General features: G+C 40.5%; 1 protein-coding gene across 4 annotated transcripts in view; it reads left to right on the top strand.

Annotated features, from left to right (window-relative positions):
* THADA (THADA armadillo repeat containing) overlaps positions 1 to 16,807 on the top strand; it is a 171,908-nt gene that overhangs the window by 137,850 nt on the left and 17,251 nt on the right. For all 4 annotated transcript variants that reach the window (XM_052805700.1, XM_052805699.1, XM_052805701.1 and 1 more), the window contains 2 exons: positions 914 to 1,058; positions 4,953 to 5,084. In XM_052805700.1, coding sequence (XP_052661660.1) covers positions 914 to 1,058; positions 4,953 to 5,084 — 277 coding nt within the window. The remainder of the gene's footprint in view (positions 1 to 913; positions 1,059 to 4,952; positions 5,085 to 16,807) is intronic.

The raw sequence follows: 16,807 nt of genomic DNA, 5'->3' as shown, positions 1-16,807 counted from the left end.
GCAGGGCTCCATCACACCTAACGGTGACTTGGGAAGACAAACGCCATCACTCCGAACGTCCCCCCTTCCTTCTTCCCCCAGCTTTATATGCTGATCATGACATCATATAGTCTGGAATATCCCTTTGGTCAGTTGGGGTCAGCTGTCCCAGCTGTGTCCCCTCCCAACTCCTTGTGCCCCCCCAGCCTCCTCGCTGGTGGGGTGGGGTGAGAAGCAGAAAAGGCCTTGACTCTGTGTAAGCCCTGCTCAGCAGTAACAAAAACATCCCTGTGTTATCAACACTGTTTCCAGCACAGATCCAAAACATAGGCCCATACTAGCTACTATGAAGAAAATTAATTCTATCCCAGCCAAAACCAGCACAACATGCTATCAGAACCCAAGATACCTTAGCAGTCTTGTTAAAAAAAATTTCCATCCTCAGTATCTGCAGAGGAGACAGATGGAGCCGCATTCACCCCTTTACCAAGCATTGTATCATTACCAAAGCCTAAGATTGATTCTGCAGTTCACATGCTCTTAATTGTTTCTCCAGATACGTGTATGTGTCTGCATGTAGGACACTTCTGAGAATTGCTTCTCTTCATTATAATCTGGTATATTTGGCTTGCATGTTTAGAACTTAGGACACAAAGATATGCTTTGACTTGTGTGGTCATTGGTGAGTCTGGTGTGAAGGGACAGAGTGAGAGAATTGCCTATGAATAATGCTCTGACTAGAAGAAAATCTCCCATCTTGACTATCTGTGACATAGTAAGCCAACTTTTGAATGGACTTGTGGGGTTCACCACCTCAGAAAAACCCCAGCACTTAATGATGAGTGGTATCCCGTTGGTGGTCCATAGTTTAATGTGATGGTAAGTGGTAACACTGGATTGTACAGCATATTTCTCACACGTTCTGTGCCTTCAGATTTCAGAAGAAGTCTTGAAAACATGGGTTCAGCTGTTAGTTTATTTTTGTGGAGATGAGCAACAGACAGAGATGCTGTTAGCAGCTGCTGAAGTTCTTAAAAGTATAACATCGTACCTTCTGATCAATGAGAAGCTCATTCTTGGTGAGTAGTTTGAACGTTCATTTTCTGGATCTTTTTAGATGAAACCCATTAATACATGACTTAAAATGTATTGTGTACATATATATGGTCCCAGAGGACTGGCGGCTTGACAATGTGACACCCATTTATAAGAAGGGTCGGAGGGAGGATCCGGGGAACTACAGGCCTGTCAGCCTGACCTTGGTACTGGGAAAGATTATGGAACGGTTTGTCTTGGGAGCACTCACGTGGCAAGTCCAGGACAAGCAGGGGATCAGGCCCAGTCAGCATGGGTTTATGAGAGGCAGGTCCTGCTTGACCAACCTGATCTCCTTCTATGACCAGGTGACCCGCTTAGTGGATGAGGGAAAGGCTGTCGATGTTATTTTCCTAGACTTCAGCAAGGCCTTTGACACTGTCTCTCATGGCATACTCCTTGAGAAGCTGGTGGCTCATGGCTTGGACAAGTGTACTCTTCGCTGGGTGAAAAACTGGCTGGATGGACGAGCCCAGAGGGTTGTGGTGAATGGGGTGAAATCCAGTTGGCGGCGGGTCACGAGTGGTGTTCCTCAGGGCTCGGTGTTGGGCCCTGTTCTGTTTAATATCTTTATCGATGATTTGGATGAGGGGATTGAGTGCACCCTCAGCAAGTTCACAGACAACACCAAGTTGGGAGGCAGGGTCGATCTGCTTGAGGGTAGGGAGGCTCTACAGAGAGATCTGGACAGGCTGGATCGATGGGCTGAGGCCAATTGTATGAAGTTCAACAAGGCCAAGTGCCGGGTCCTGCACTTGGGTCACAGCAACCCCATGCAGCGCTACAGGCTTGGGGAAGAGTGGCTGGAAAGCTGCCCAGCAGAAAAAGACCTGGGGGTGCTGGTTGACAGCCGGCTGAATATGAGCCAGCAGTGTGCCCAGGTGGCCAAGAAGGCCAACGGCATCTTGGCCTGCATCAGAAATAGTGTGGCCAGCAGGAGCAGGGAGGTGGTTGTTCCCCTGTACTCGGCACTGGTGAGGCCGCACCTCGAGTCCTGTGTTCAGTTTTGGGCCCCTCACTACAGGAAAGACATTGAGGTGCTGGAGCGTGTCCAGAGAAGGGCAGCCAAGTTGGTGAGGGGCCTGGAGCACAAGTCTTACGAGGAGCGGCTGAGGGAACTGGGGCTGTTTAGCCTGGAGAAGAGGACGCTGAGGGGAGACCTTATCGCTCTCTACAACTACCTGAAAGGGGGTTGTAGTGAGGTGGGTGTTGGTCTCTTCTGTCAGGTGTCTGGAGATAGGACGAGAGGAAATGGCCTCAAGTTGAGGCAAGGGAGATTTAGGTTAAATATTAGGAAAAATTTTTTTACTGAGAGGGTTGTCAAACATTGGAATGGGCTGCCCAGGGAAGTGGTTGAGTCACCATCCCTGGAGGTATTCAGAAAGCGAGTGGACGGGGTACTTCAGGGCATGGTTTAGTGGGCATGGATGATGGTTGGACTCAATGATCTTGAAGGTCTTTTCCAACCTAAATGATTCTATGATTCTATGATATTTTATTCCAATGTAGTTATTTAAATGTTTTTAGTTTGAGTAGCTTAAGTCCATGTATATGGACTGGATCCAAATTTTTGTTAGACGAGAAGAATGGTATATTTCTTAGACTGTAGATAGTGGTGTTTTTAAAAAAGTGAGCTATTTTGAGATGTGTCTTTTAAGAGGTATTGATACCGTTTAACAGAGCTACATCTGTTGTATGAGGTAGACACTGTACTATTAAGTGTTCATAGTATCAACTCTGGAAATCTTGACCTCTACCATCTAGTTAAAGCTCTGAGTAGGACAGACATTACCATTTTATATCAAATGAAGACAGTGGAGGTATTGGAGTGAAAAACTCCCAAATGCTATGCTTCTTGTCTGTTGCCATTTGGATCTGGTCCATAGCTGATGGAGAACAGAGTTTCCTCTTTGATCTTGTCAGAACAGTTTCTGGTTTCCATGCTTTCCAATCAGGCAGATGTGAAGGTCTGAAATAAAAAATAGCAGCAGTTTGTATCCTGCATAAAATCTTACCAGAACAAAGAAAAACAAACAAAAAAACCAAATCCCCCAAAAAACATCCCACAAAAGCAAGCCCCAAGGCCTCAGTGGGCAAGCCATCTGAACTAGCTCTTTGCTCTGAAAATTGGGCCAGGGGAGGAAAGATGCAGAGCCAACCCTCTATACTACCTAGAATTGTCAATCTGGGGTTCTTCACAACTGTGAAACTGTCAGTACTGCAGTGAGAAGTTTAGCAAATCAGGAGCATGATCTGGTGTTTAGTTGTAGTGATACAAACCCAGAATCATTCCCTTGAAGTTAAAGGGGTTATGCACATACAAACAGTTTTTACTTTTATGCCTTGTTTTGCATCACTTTGCTTGACCACATATAGTAGAAAGTAGAAGTTAAAGAAAATTGTGGTTGTATGAAATACAGTTGTAGTTGTTCCCATAAGCTTCCATTAAGTATGTTCATAAGAGGAAGAGGGTGAATGCTGATCACTATTTTCTGGATGACCCCATCATCTCTTCATCATGTTGCTTGAGGGTTCAGAAAAAGTCTTTCTGGAAGACCCATTTGCAGACTTCCACTTCTCCTGGAGATACAGTAGAAACTTGTCTAGGTGGGCAAGCTGGCCATTGTATCTAGAAGGAAATAATTATTCTGCCCTAGCTGTGCCAGTATAACATTATTGGGTGTGTCATGCCAGAAAAAAGCAACTTCTTTCTGAAATAATTATACTCCATGCTATTCCCACATGGGGAAGTTATATGAAATACAGGAATGCTTCTTCTGCCTGTGTAGTAAAGCCTCAAGCAATTAATTTTGGCCAAGCAGTGAAATACAATTAATTGTCTAGCTAGCCTTGTAATACAAATCTCTGATAGACCTGTTGATAACATGCTTGAAGAAAACCAGCACAGCAATGAGGCACCAACTCTATTGTTCTCTGTGATCACCAGAAAGTAATAACTAACAGCTGGCTGCCTCTAAAAGAGACCTTTCAGTGAATTCCTTTAATGAGGATGTTCAAAGAGAGCGGAAAAGTCAGCTGAAAAGTACTCCAGCAAACCTATGAGTACAGTTTTGTGACTTGAGCCAGTCATCCTTAGTGTGACACCATTAAACGGCACAAGGGTTTGCAAGTGGAGTATGGCTTGTGAGACTTGAATTGCCATGGGGGAGGTATGTGGTGTCTGCCTGTTTGGGGTTTACCAGATGAACACCTCCCTCTTGGCAGTTTTCTCTGGTTAGTCTTAACTGTGTGCAGGTAATTACCCCATGGATTAAAGCTGCCTTGCTTCCAACAGGTAGTGGGTACAAGGATGGCAGGGCATGTTGGTGAGTGGTGGGGTGAGGTGGATATAGGAGAAGTAGATGACAGGTAGATCTCTGGGAGGGGGGATCGTTTCCCTTTCCTGCGGGGAATGGCATTTGTGGCCAGCACTACTGGCAGTGTCTGAACAAAACTTGGTTTGGCAGCCCCTGCTCCAGGCAGATTGCAACAGCAAATCCATGATCACAGTGCGTTGGTCAATCTCCAGTGGCAAAACTTTTGCTGTTGCCAAACAGGAATTCTGCACTCCTAGAAACTGCAGAAAATTCAGAGCACCCACGACTTAAAGTTAAACCCAGATTAAGGGAGGTCCATTCTATTATCTGTCTCCCACTGTTTAAACCAAGCTGAGTCATCACCTAGATAAAGTTCACACATGCTGAAAACTTCGATCATATTGCCAGTTGTCTTCCCAGTGGTTTGCCAGTGCACTTCTCCTGCCCATGTTTCAGTGTTTCCCTGCATTTGTTGCGTTTAGATGTTGAAACAGAGCTCTGTAACTTCTTTGAATGCATGTAAGAAATAGAATTCTAATTTTTCTCCATAAATAAATATAGGACTGTCTGATACCCTTGCTATGTGGAAATGTGTGGTTCTACTGCTGCAGAACGAAGATTTGGTAGTAAGAGATGCTGCTGCTGAGGTTATACAAGCGGCACAGTCTGAAAAAAAGAGCAGTAAAGGAACAGGTATGTCAGCTTTTCTTTACTTTTAAATATTATTGGATACTTGGGAGACAAAAGTATTTCTCATCACAAACTTCTTGCTAACTGTAAAGTGATCCATGCATCTCTTATAAACACATACCATGGAAGAAAACAAGTTATGAAGTTTGACACCTACCATGCTTTATTATTTTGCTTTTACTGTTCTTGGTATAATTTGCATATGGTTACATGGGTATGTAAAAAAGACACAGCAGTATTCAGCTTTATGGTTCTTGCTGTGATGAGTCAACTATCACATAATTTAACATATTGAAAGTTCTTTAATACGAGCTTTGGTCTAATATAATGCAGTGGAAGACGCTCTTTGAATCCCAGGTCATTATAATAGCCTGATCACAGAGAGATAGGAATCTGGGAAACTGTATTCAACTCATTGATTCATTATTAGACTTTGAAATCCATTTAGATCCAGATCAACAAAGACAACTCTCAGCATACCCACAATGTGCTTTCGAGGATGCGGGCCTTTTTGTCTGCATGCCTTAGTTTACTCAACCCTATTAATTTTAAAATAGCCACAAAACTTGAGTAGGCTTGACTAACTAATGTGCTTCACTTTGAGAGCCTTTGCTGATGCATTCTTCCATGTGTCGTGAATAAATTAGAATTTGCTGCCAAGTTCATCTCTCGCTGGTGGCCCCTACCGGTCTGTGCTACTCAGGAACGCCTGTACTGGCTTGTCTGCAGTCAGTTCAAAGTAGTCGGCCATCTCCATGTGAACTTCTGCTAGACTGGAGATAAAGCAGCTCTGCGGTTTAAAAAAAAATCAGAAAAAGGCAGTAAAAATGTATGTTTGCCACTACTGTAGATAGAAGTAGCCAGGAATGTGCTCATGTGGCAGATGTGTTTTTGAGCTGGCACTGGTCAGGCACAGTGCTATGGGGTAGGATAAGGTAAAAGGAGGGATGTGTTATGGATGGCTTTCATCTTCCTGTTAAATCCCATGGCTCTCATTCTAGCACTCTCATCACAGCTCTCACAATTTATCTAGTCCCAGCTACAGCTCTCTTGAGTATCAAGAGGCTCTGCGTGTGTGTGCCTCAAGTCCCCAATGCTGGCCTTTGGGGGACATTCTCAAATGTCACAAGATGATACTTTCTTTGGAGATAATACAATGCTGGATTTTCTCTCTGGCTCCTTGTATCTTCTCCCTTCTTCCTTGTTGTATCCCTGTGCCAAGGAATATTGCCCTGTAACTGGATGAGGGCTCTGTCCTACTAATTAGTACTAAGGTCACATCAGCACTTGCTCTTATAACTTCTCACTTTGTAAAGCAGAAGTGGCCATAATCGAGGAAATAACATCATAATTGTTTTTTATTTGCTATGTTCCTAGTTAGGGTAGGGACACCCTCCCCAAACTTATGTTAACCCCTTAGTTATACTTAATTGTGCCTTCCTGTTCTTAAACTGCTTTTAATGAAATCAATGTCTTTCATCTGTTACTGGCAAAGAACGCTGCTTTTGAGAAGATAGGATTCAGTTTCTTTCCACCTCCATTTGACATTATTATTGTTGCTTCCTGTGACCTCTTTTTCCCCAATAAACTCCTTTCACTTTTTGTGCTTTGCTTTCTAGCTTTTGGGGAAGCAGGGCAAGGAATTTTGCCCCTGTGGCTTTTGTTTACAACCAGATTAAAATAAGCTTACCTTTGAATGTTGTTTGTTACTTCCATTTAGCCCCTTTCTTTTCGTGTGCACATGAGAGTATGCAATATGTTTGCGCCTGGGGTTTAGACATTTCATAGATCACCAGTGCTCTCTGTCTTGGCAATTTTTAAATTACATTCAAATATCTACTTATTTTTTCTCAGTTTTCATACCATGAAAGTCTGCTGTTTCATCACAGCACTAATTTTAAAATATCTAAGCTGATACACTGAAATCTGTTAGAAACCATAAAACAGCTCTCTTTAAACCTTTTATTTAATAACACGTTGCTGGATATCTTACATCGACTAACTTTTCATTTCCATTATGTGATGACAAATAAGTATTGTGGCCCAGCAGTTTTATCAAGAGATCAGAAAGAGGAATGGATGTTGAGAAATCTATTTTCATATGTTCTGTAATTGTTTGAGTTTTATTTCATTGCCACTGCCACTAGCTAATATAAGAGAGCAAAGAGACTATTATAATTTCAGCTTGATCTGTGCATCAAAAATTTTTATATCCTAGTAGCCATTATATTTCCAGAAATACTGCACTGTAGAAATGAGTTACGGTGTGTTTCACCTTTTACTGCTGTTAATTTGCCATACAGAGAGAGGGAATGCTGCTTACAAAAGCCAAGCACTGGACTTGCCAGAAATTTTGGCACTAGCATCATTATATCCACTCTTCACAAAATTCTCTCTCTCGCTGTGTACACAGTGAGTAAGGTGGTAGGCTGTACCTACCTACAGAAGAACTGTATTGTCCGCTTCAGGAATCAACACCTTGTCGGCTTCAGGAATCAACACCTTAAGTGTTTCATTTACATGTGAGATCCAAAGGAATCCCTGATTATAGCCAGACATCTGCCCCTGCCCTTCATGCATGATAAAAGCTGGCATCTGGCTTTCCTGTGAAAGAATGGAGTATGAAAGGGTGTATACTTGAGTATAACAGCTGGACTGAGACTGAATTTGTACTCTGCTTCAGCAGATGTGTGAAGTTGGACTGTTGTTAATAATAACAAAGTTATTTGCATAGATTGTTCATATAGTTGTTACAGGACATTTTTCCTTTATATACCTGTTGCCGAATAACAGTACAAATGTATAGCAGTATGATACTATCAAATAATAGGTATTTTCAGGTCATTTACAGATGGTGAAACTGGAGGCAAATGATCCTGCCTGCTAATGTGGTTTCACTTCCAGTAACAGCTCCTATCTTTTGTAATTCTTTGAAATGTTATGTGAGCTCCTGGAAAAAAATATGAACCTGGTTTCTTATTATTCCCTCATGGCTTTTAGTGAGGGGAAACCACCCAATTTCCTCAAGTAACTAATCCATGCAGCTTTGGATCACTCAAATTATGAGAGCAGTAACCTTGCAGAGTCTGAAATGCAGGGTAACAAATGTGATATAAGAACCCTGTGAAAACTGCAGCCCCCATTTTCATTTGAAAGGAGAAAAGCTCAGAAGACCAAACACTGATGCACAGCAGGGCTCCTGTCCTCACTCTACCCTACCCTTCACCCCGCAAGAAAACCCCTGCAAAACCTACTATTTTTTATAGAAGGCAAGGACTTCCACTGTTACCAGTAAAGTTCATTTTTAAAATTTCTTTTATTCATACAGAGAAACTTGATTTAATTTTGTAATATGTGTAAAAGCTCATAATTAGGAGGGGACATTACTGAGGTTGGCTGACAGCAGTCATTTTCTGAGCAGAGCAGGTCAAACAGAATCCTATCTCACTAGAAAGGAGAAAACCTTTGTTTTCCTTGCTAAAAGTACCAACGTAGCAGGTAGTTAAGGTTTTCCTAACTTGAACAATATAAACCCCATCTGTAACTCAAGGTATTGTATGTACACTTTGTTGTTGTTTCCTCATGCATTGAGGTGTAAACTTCTGGGGGATTGTTTTATCCTTTTTGTATGAGGGAGGGTACAGGAAGTATTGTATTCAGTGTAAATGTAGAATAGCGGCTTTGAAATCTAATTAAATTAGTGACCCATGGCTGTGTAAAGTCTAGACCTATTCACAGCAGCATTTCTTACCCAAGAGGGTTACTCCTTACAAGAAAAAAGATCATTTAAGTCAGGGAAATAGGAGTTTTATTTCTCTGCTGATGATTGCTTTACTGAATATCCTGAAAAATTCAAGTGACTCACTGCTAGAACAAAAACTATTTATTGGTGTCATTTTCCTCTATGGATTTTTTTTATCTAGAGAAGCATTACCTTAAGTAATGTTATGAGCTTGTCAGTATTAGAGAAGTTTGAATAAACTATTTTTTACTATGGTAGCTAAGCCAGTGCAATTCTGTAAAATTCTATATAAAAAACTACCTTTAGTCAGCTTAACCTTTATGTTGGTAAATTACCAAATTAACCTTAAATGGGTTTAAGGGCATTTTTAGTGTTGTCAGCATTAGCACCTTATTTAGCCGATTTTTAAAATTGAGTTGAATAAGGCTTAGATGAACAATTAGATTCGCGAACTGGAGTAAATCTTCTGAAAGTGCCTGAATGATTTAGCAGCCTAAGTATTCTTCTCAAATATAATTTAGGCCTTCAGGAGCCTTCTGCTACATTTATTGTGAAATAGCAGTACTGTATAGAGATGAGCAAGTTAGTTCACGGACTGGAAGCTGCGTGACATTGTTCAGCACGAGCTAGCTAAATGGCCCGCTCTGAGCACCACCATCACTGGGTGTGTTGTAAGCACCTTTGAAAATCAGTCCAATGTTGTTGTTATTTCCCTTAGTTCTTGAGTAATTCTGAGAATAGGATTGGGGCTACAAATGATGTAGTCAGTTTTGAACATATTGCTGATTTAATCCACTGGCCAAAAATTCAGGTGTATTAATACTGTCCCTTCTGTTCCCATTCCACATGCTTAAGAGATAAGCAATAGATGATACTCCTGTGCCAGGAGTTTCTGAACAAAAGGCAATGCAAAGCTCTCTTTTCTTCTCTTGATGGTTGTTGCCTTCCTAATAGATTCTAGTTTTCATCTTCAGAAAAAAATAATTAGTGAAAATTACAAATGTCCTATTTTTTGATTCACCAGCAAAAAAACATTATTAGCTGGCTGGTTTAAAGAAGCTGACTCCCCCTTCTGAAGGGCATCCTCTTGAGAAGGGAGTGGCACTGTTCTACAGAGCAGATTGGGTTGAGATTCTTGTGGAAGTCTTCATTGCTGGGTATTGGCCTGTGTTTTAGTGGCCCATAGTATCTCAGCCCTATCTTATTGTGTCAGACTAAATGCATTTAGGAGCCTTTCAGCAACTTTTATTTTGCTTATTGACTACAGAGTACAAATGTGAGTAAAGGGAGAAGTTAAAATGTGCTGCTTGGGGGGAAAAAGAAAAAATATCATTTAATTAGATTAAAGAACTAAAACACTTTCAAGGTGACTTTGAATTCTTTTCTAGACTTTAGCATTTGACTGAGTAGAACCTTTCTCTTTGTGAACAATGCTGTCTCCTTGGCATGAAGAAAAGCAAAGCTGCTTGTTTCTTGCACCTCTATTTTCTTCACACATCATGAATATAGAAGGTAAATTCAAAATAAACTTCTTCATAAGTCTAGAGTAGGTGTCTCTATCATGAAGGTGCATGCAAGGCTTATCTGCATGTTGGGGGGGGGCGGGGAGCATGTAAATAAGCCTTAGCAGAGGAAGTTAAGAGATGAGAGTAACTATATGAACATTTGAAAGAGACGAAGAGAGAAGAAATCCTACTCAGATTTATGTTTCTTGTTCCTATCCTCCAAAAATCTTCCTCGGTGAACCTAAAGCTGTGCAGAAGTTTTCATACATATGTGCCCTAAGAAGATCTACTAAATCACTTGAGCAAGAGATAACGCAGTCTGTGTGATGTTAAGGCAGCACAATGGTCTGGCATTCATCATCAACACCACAGGTGATATCAGCAAATCATGGGTGACTGGCATGATCCCAAAACTTGGACCCCAAATGTCCTTTACAACTGATCCATGAAGTATTTCAGGACAAGTGACTCAGATTTAATCCGCTCCAGTTGCTAGTGAAAGAGCTAAGAGTAAATGCTGGGCAAACCTAAAATGCTAAAATTAATATTGTCATTGGTAGTGTTCAGCTGCATGATAAGAGCATCCCACATATTGCACGGGAAACAGTAAAGAAAGATGTTTTACTTTAATTGTTGCATCAGCTGCTTGTTGGTATTTGAAACTGTGTTTTCAAACTATTTCTTAAAGTATATGCAAACTTTGGCCATAGCAAAAGGAGCTTCTCTTCCACATGTTTACCATTGAGTAAATGTGTTAAATAGATTTCTTAAAGCTTTAGTTCATCAGCATGTCGAGTTAACCCTCCTCTCCCAGACCTGTTTACTTACAAAGTGCTAAGTCCATGCTGTGGCTTTGGAGATGGAAAATAACTGGGGGTTAGAACCTGTGCACCATTGCTGTGTGCACTATGCAAGTTTTAAGTCGCTGTCTCTCTCCTGATGAAGCATGACAATGCTGACTAGCTGTTCAGAACTCTCCTTTTCACATGACTAATGTGTTCATCCTCTTGCCAAACTTCGGGACAGATTCACCACTTCTTGCTCTACTTCTTCTGCACTGGCGTAGCATTCCAATGAGGCAAATGAGAGGACTGTGCTGAATAAAAAAGTGTCAGGTTACTCTGATCCTGGACAAAGATTGATGTGTAGGGTTCAACTTTTCTCATGCACTGGATGACTTGCCCTGATGTTCAGGTTAAGCTAATAAACCTCTGAGGCTCTAGACAGCTCCTTTAGTTGTGGCTCTTAAAACCAGTTCTGGCAGCTGCCTGGCTTTAAGGAATAAGTGGTAATTACCTGAACGTAAACTAGGGAACTGCATGCATGCAAACTGGTTTGAGAATCCATTAACTGGAGTCTGTGGCAGGATTGTAGGTGCTAGATTTCCTTTTCTTGAAGTCAGACTTGCGTATTTTCTTCTCTGTTCTGAGATTTGAATTTCTTCTCTATTTAGAGATTTGATGGAGGGGTTGTAAAAAGGAGAGTCAGCACTTGTCTGTAGAAAGAGCTGTGCTGAAACTGCTCTCTGGAGCTCTTCCACTAGCCAGCCTGAAAATGGAGGTTGGTTGATAGTGCTGTAGATGGTTACAGCTGCATACAGAAGATTGTACATCTTCATTCTGGATAGGTGACATCAACTGCTGTGGTGCGGAAAGTTAAGAGCTTCCCTCAATTGGATCAATTTCAGGTCCTTCCTACTGCCCTGGGTAGGAAAAAACAGCAAATTGGAAAGAGCATTTAAAAAGTACTTATTGCCATCCATGATTTTCAAGCTAACTGGAGAGTCTCTTATAATTTTGGAATCTGTTGGTCAGAAAAAACTCCCAGTCAGATCTTGTGATATGCCACGGGTGCTTGGGAACAGTCCAGAACTTCTCACAGCATCGTCTGGGTTACCAGTGGAAAACTGCTAATCATGTTAGCCAGAATATGTTTATGTTCCTTGTATTGGGGACAAGTGGAAGGAAGGTTAATGAATTCTTTTTCTGGGATCAGCTCCAGGATTTATTTCTTCTGCTTTGCCAGTCTTCTTGATAACTGCATTCTGGTAACTAGCTGCGCAGCTCACTAAACAGAACTGGATTTCTAAGCCTGCTATGAGGGAGGAGTCTTCTGAGCTGAATGCTAAATTTAAATGGGCGGTGGCATTTATCCAAATGGCCTTTAAGCAGTGGAAGGCAGAAAAGGCACATAGACAAGACCCATCCAGGCAGAAACAGAAGAGAGTATGATAAATATGTGATACAATCAAAAGCAGAAAAAAATCGCAGCAAAGCAGGGCTGCTCCTGTTGCAGAACGAGATGATTTTCTACAAATGACATTTATTTTCAAAAGATTGTGCATGGAGTCTATGTAATAGCCTATGCTAAAAACAATACTTCTTGCAGCCTCAGTGGAGAGGTGTAAAGTAGTGGCAGCAGTTTGCAGTATTATATTCAAACACGGTATAGAACTTTATATTCAGAGACACTGTAAGGTGATGACATCTCTGCGGTTATATTAGATAAGGCGTGTTGAGGACAGGAGGAAAGGTCAAACAGCTGCATGTGTATTCTGGGAATCCTCTGAAGTGGGTCTTAGCAAGGGAGGCAGCGGGTGTGCTGCTGAGAATTCCTAGAACACTGCACAGCTAAGTGCACTAGATGTTACTGAAAGTACTGTAAACCGTGGAAGGTAACATCACTGATAATGCACTTATGCTATCTCTAATTATAGGATCATAAGTAGAATAGGGTTCGCAGAGAAAAAGGACAACATTCTCCTTAAAATGTTGAATGTTCATCTTTTTGCTTAAGGGACCATACCTCTGGCTGCATCTTTTTTTCCCTTCCATGCTTTTAATGGCGAATACTTCCTTATGCACATGCACAGAGTAGGATTTATGCAGGGAGACACATGTGTAACAATGACCATTTAAATCCTGGCAAACTAAATAGATGATAAATACCTGTGCTAGTTGGTGACTACCTGATGACTATGGTGACCTTACATTTAAGAAGTTTGTTCCAGAAAGCCAAATGACACGTGGTTGAGATTATGAAATACTTACTGTGGCTAGAAGCTATAATTTGGGGTTTTTTACATCTGTTGTAATGGTTCCAAGAAGGTAACAATTACAGGTCAGTTGCAAGGATGAAAGAATTGAGGTCTAGGAGTGTAAATGAATTCATCTGGTCTCTCTGCTAGAATAAATTTAGGGCTGTTACAGGAGCAGATTTGACCTGTAGCCTGGCCATATCATATTTTTATGCTAATAGGTATATTTTGGGTCTTTGTAATAATATTTCTTTTATATTTGACATTCTAGTTTTATATGCTAAAAATATCTCCTATTGTTATGAAAACTTTTGGAAGACCTGATTGGGAAGTAATTGAGGTCTTTTAGACTGCATTTGTTGTATGATTGTTTCCTGGTTTAATGATGCCTCTTGAATAATGTTTAGCTGGTTGTCTTTAGATACAGAGGAAAAGGTGGCTGAAAAAGAAAATGGGCTCTGGGACCCATCACTGAATATATTGACTGCCTTTTTTTTTTTTTTTTTCTTTCTGATGCCAGTTGTTTTCTCTTTAGTCACAAAGCCAGTGTAGAGGAAGGCTGTTTGCTATCCACAGCTTACCTACTAACTTGGAGTCTTTGTGTCTTGAGTAAAATACTAATGAAGAACCATTTACTTAAAGCCAAAGTGAATTCACACCCTCCTGCAGTTTTTTATGAAACTTCCTACGCTTATGAAACAAGGTTTTCTGATATATGCTGTGAAACTGTTGTCTCTGTTAGCTTAACAAGTGTGTGCCCTTTTGATACAAGCAAAATAGCACCACTGTTTATTAACTTCTGCTTTTAAAACACTGCACTTTATTTCTAAGAGAGATCTGTGGTATTGTAGTGTTAAAAAAAAAATAATCTGTGTGGTTTTCTTTTATTGGTTTGGTTTTTACTCCTGGATTAATTATATAAAAAGTAACACTGTTCATTATCTTAATTTAAAAAATAGTTTTGCAAGCCAGGCCAATAAACTGTGCAAAATCAGCCTCTCTGGGAGTAAACAAAAACTGAAGGGCTGATCACATTCTTCTGAACGGAGCTATTCCGTGCTTTCTCTGAACGAGCTGGAACTGCTGAAGAGCTAGTGCTTTGGAACAAAAGCACTCTGTTCACCAGAGTGTGAAAGAATGTCGGGGAATGCCAGGTGAAAATAAATTTTGTTATCCACCCTACAGTGACTGTTTTTTACAGCTATGTCATGAAGAGTTGTTGTGGATTTTTGTTGTTTTGGTTTCTTGTTTGCTTTTTGCAGCTGGCATTCTGCGTTGCTAATTGTGGGCATGCTAATAAACAACAAAAGTGTTCAGCTTTTTAATCATATCTAAAATATGATTTTAACAGATTTATTTAGAGACATAATAGAGGTTCTGTGATATATGAAGATTGCAGGACCTTGCCTACAATCTGTATGACATTTTGCTACTGTATTCAGCTCTTGTTATACCAAGGTTCAAATGTATTATTTGAATAAATGGACTTTGATTTTATTGGTTTGAAAAACTGAACTGAAATTTGCAATAATAATGCTGTAGCTTGTCCTTCATCTGTAAAAATGAAGTCTGGGCACAAATTGCATTGTTTTGCTGACCAGTTGCTGCAGTTCTCTAATTTTATTAATACTGCTCCTTCTGTTTCATTGCTGCTAGGAAAGGGTAAAGCTGTCCCAAGAGATTTCTGTTTGAAAGACCAATGGCTACAGACCTGAGCAATTTGATATAGGGGACAGCTATTTAAAAAAAAAAAAAAAAAGTTAGGCTAGATTGTATTGCAAAACAGCCAGCCAAACAACAGTTGAAAAGAAATCCTGTTACTTGAAAAATTGTTTAACGATTAGAAATTGGGAAAAGGAAATAGGGGAAAGAACAACACTGGAGGAATGAGAGGGAGTTGCATACAATTTAAAAGAGCTCACTTTCTCAGAGCATCCGACCAGGGTTAGACCCAGTTGAAATCAGGATATGGAAGTTGGTGGTAACATTTTGATCATTCGTTACCCGGCACAGGTGAAAGCTGGAACAAATGAGGTGCTATTCTAACTGGGACTGTGTGCAAAAAGGCTTTAGTTACCCTGAATATCAACTTAACGTACAGTGCAGCTGAGAACTGTATTCTAGAAGTTCTAATCTGAAAGATTTGGGAGAGCCCTGGGTAGGCACACGCATACAAACATGGCATTTTTTATAAAGGCTGAGATGGGATACCTGCTGAAATCATGTGATGGGCTGGAGGGCTTGCTAAATTTTACAAGTTTTCGATTAACTATTTCCATACCCTTGTTACCTCATAGCCCTAAATGCGCAAAACTTTAGAAGTCTATCTCAGTACTGTAGACATCTAGTTTGTAAACTGTTCATATTTAAGCTAAATATATGAAATGTTAATTTAAATATCTATATAAAATATATTAAAATGTATGCCAGGAAGTGCATGCATAATGCTGTGGGAAATATTTTTTTTTTTTACATGTTTTGCTTATGGAAAACTCTTATCAACAGCTGTGGAGAATGAAGGTCTTTATCTTTCAGCAGCAAAGATTGAACAGATACCAACGGTGCAAATTTCCTTTTGCTCTGCCCTTTGCATGATAAGATATCACCACTGCAAGAATAGACCCCTATGCAAAATATTTGACCCCAGCAAGGCCTATGCCCCATTTCAAGGCGTGCGGGTAGGATACTGATATTTATTTGTAATGTAATTTTGCACTGAGAGGTATTTCACCAACAATGAGGAGATGGTACATTCCCTCAAGCAGACTTTTGCACACAGAATTTCATTTGTGTATGTGTGGGTGGGAGTGAGGTAGGGAATATAAATACCTTTGCAAACTAACCTAAACCACCAGCTTGTTTTCACGTAAGTCACCACTCAGCATTTTTAATGACCCAGATAGTACCTATCTGTGCCAGAGTCAAAGCGGCACGCTAGAATGAAAGGTGTTTTTATTGTATTACCGATTCCCTGAGCCATAGCCTTCCCACTGATTTGGTTGCTTTAATTCCTGGTGTGTTGATGGGGGGGTGGGAAGCAGTTGTGGGACACAATAGGCTCTTACTTCAAAACCTAAGATGTGTAAAACTCAATGTCTTTTTTTTTTTTTTCCTATAATCAGTTCCAAATGAGCTCTTACAAGGGGAACTTGGAACTGCCTTGGTTGAACAAATTGATTTCTCATGTGTGAGAAAGTCAAGTTAAACATCCTTGGGAAGCCTAGAAATTTAAATTTTGAGAATTAGACTTTTTATAAAGGGCTTTTGATTTGTTAGATTTAGAGCAAGACTGTTGAAATCACCTTGAGGAGCAGAATTATTTACAGCAGTTGCTTACAGTACCAGTGTAATGCCACCTTTGCATGTTTTTAATTTTGTTCCTTCGCATGGTCTGTGCTATGTTAATGATCACCTTGTCATGCTAGCAGTGGAAAATGGTTTT

Source organism: Harpia harpyja, chromosome 13 (assembly GCF_026419915.1).
Source record: "Harpia harpyja isolate bHarHar1 chromosome 13, bHarHar1 primary haplotype, whole genome shotgun sequence".
NCBI lineage: Eukaryota > Metazoa > Chordata > Aves > Accipitriformes > Accipitridae > Harpia > Harpia harpyja.
Note: the sequence above shows the minus strand (reverse complement) of the source record. Positions and strands in the feature narration are given on the sequence as shown.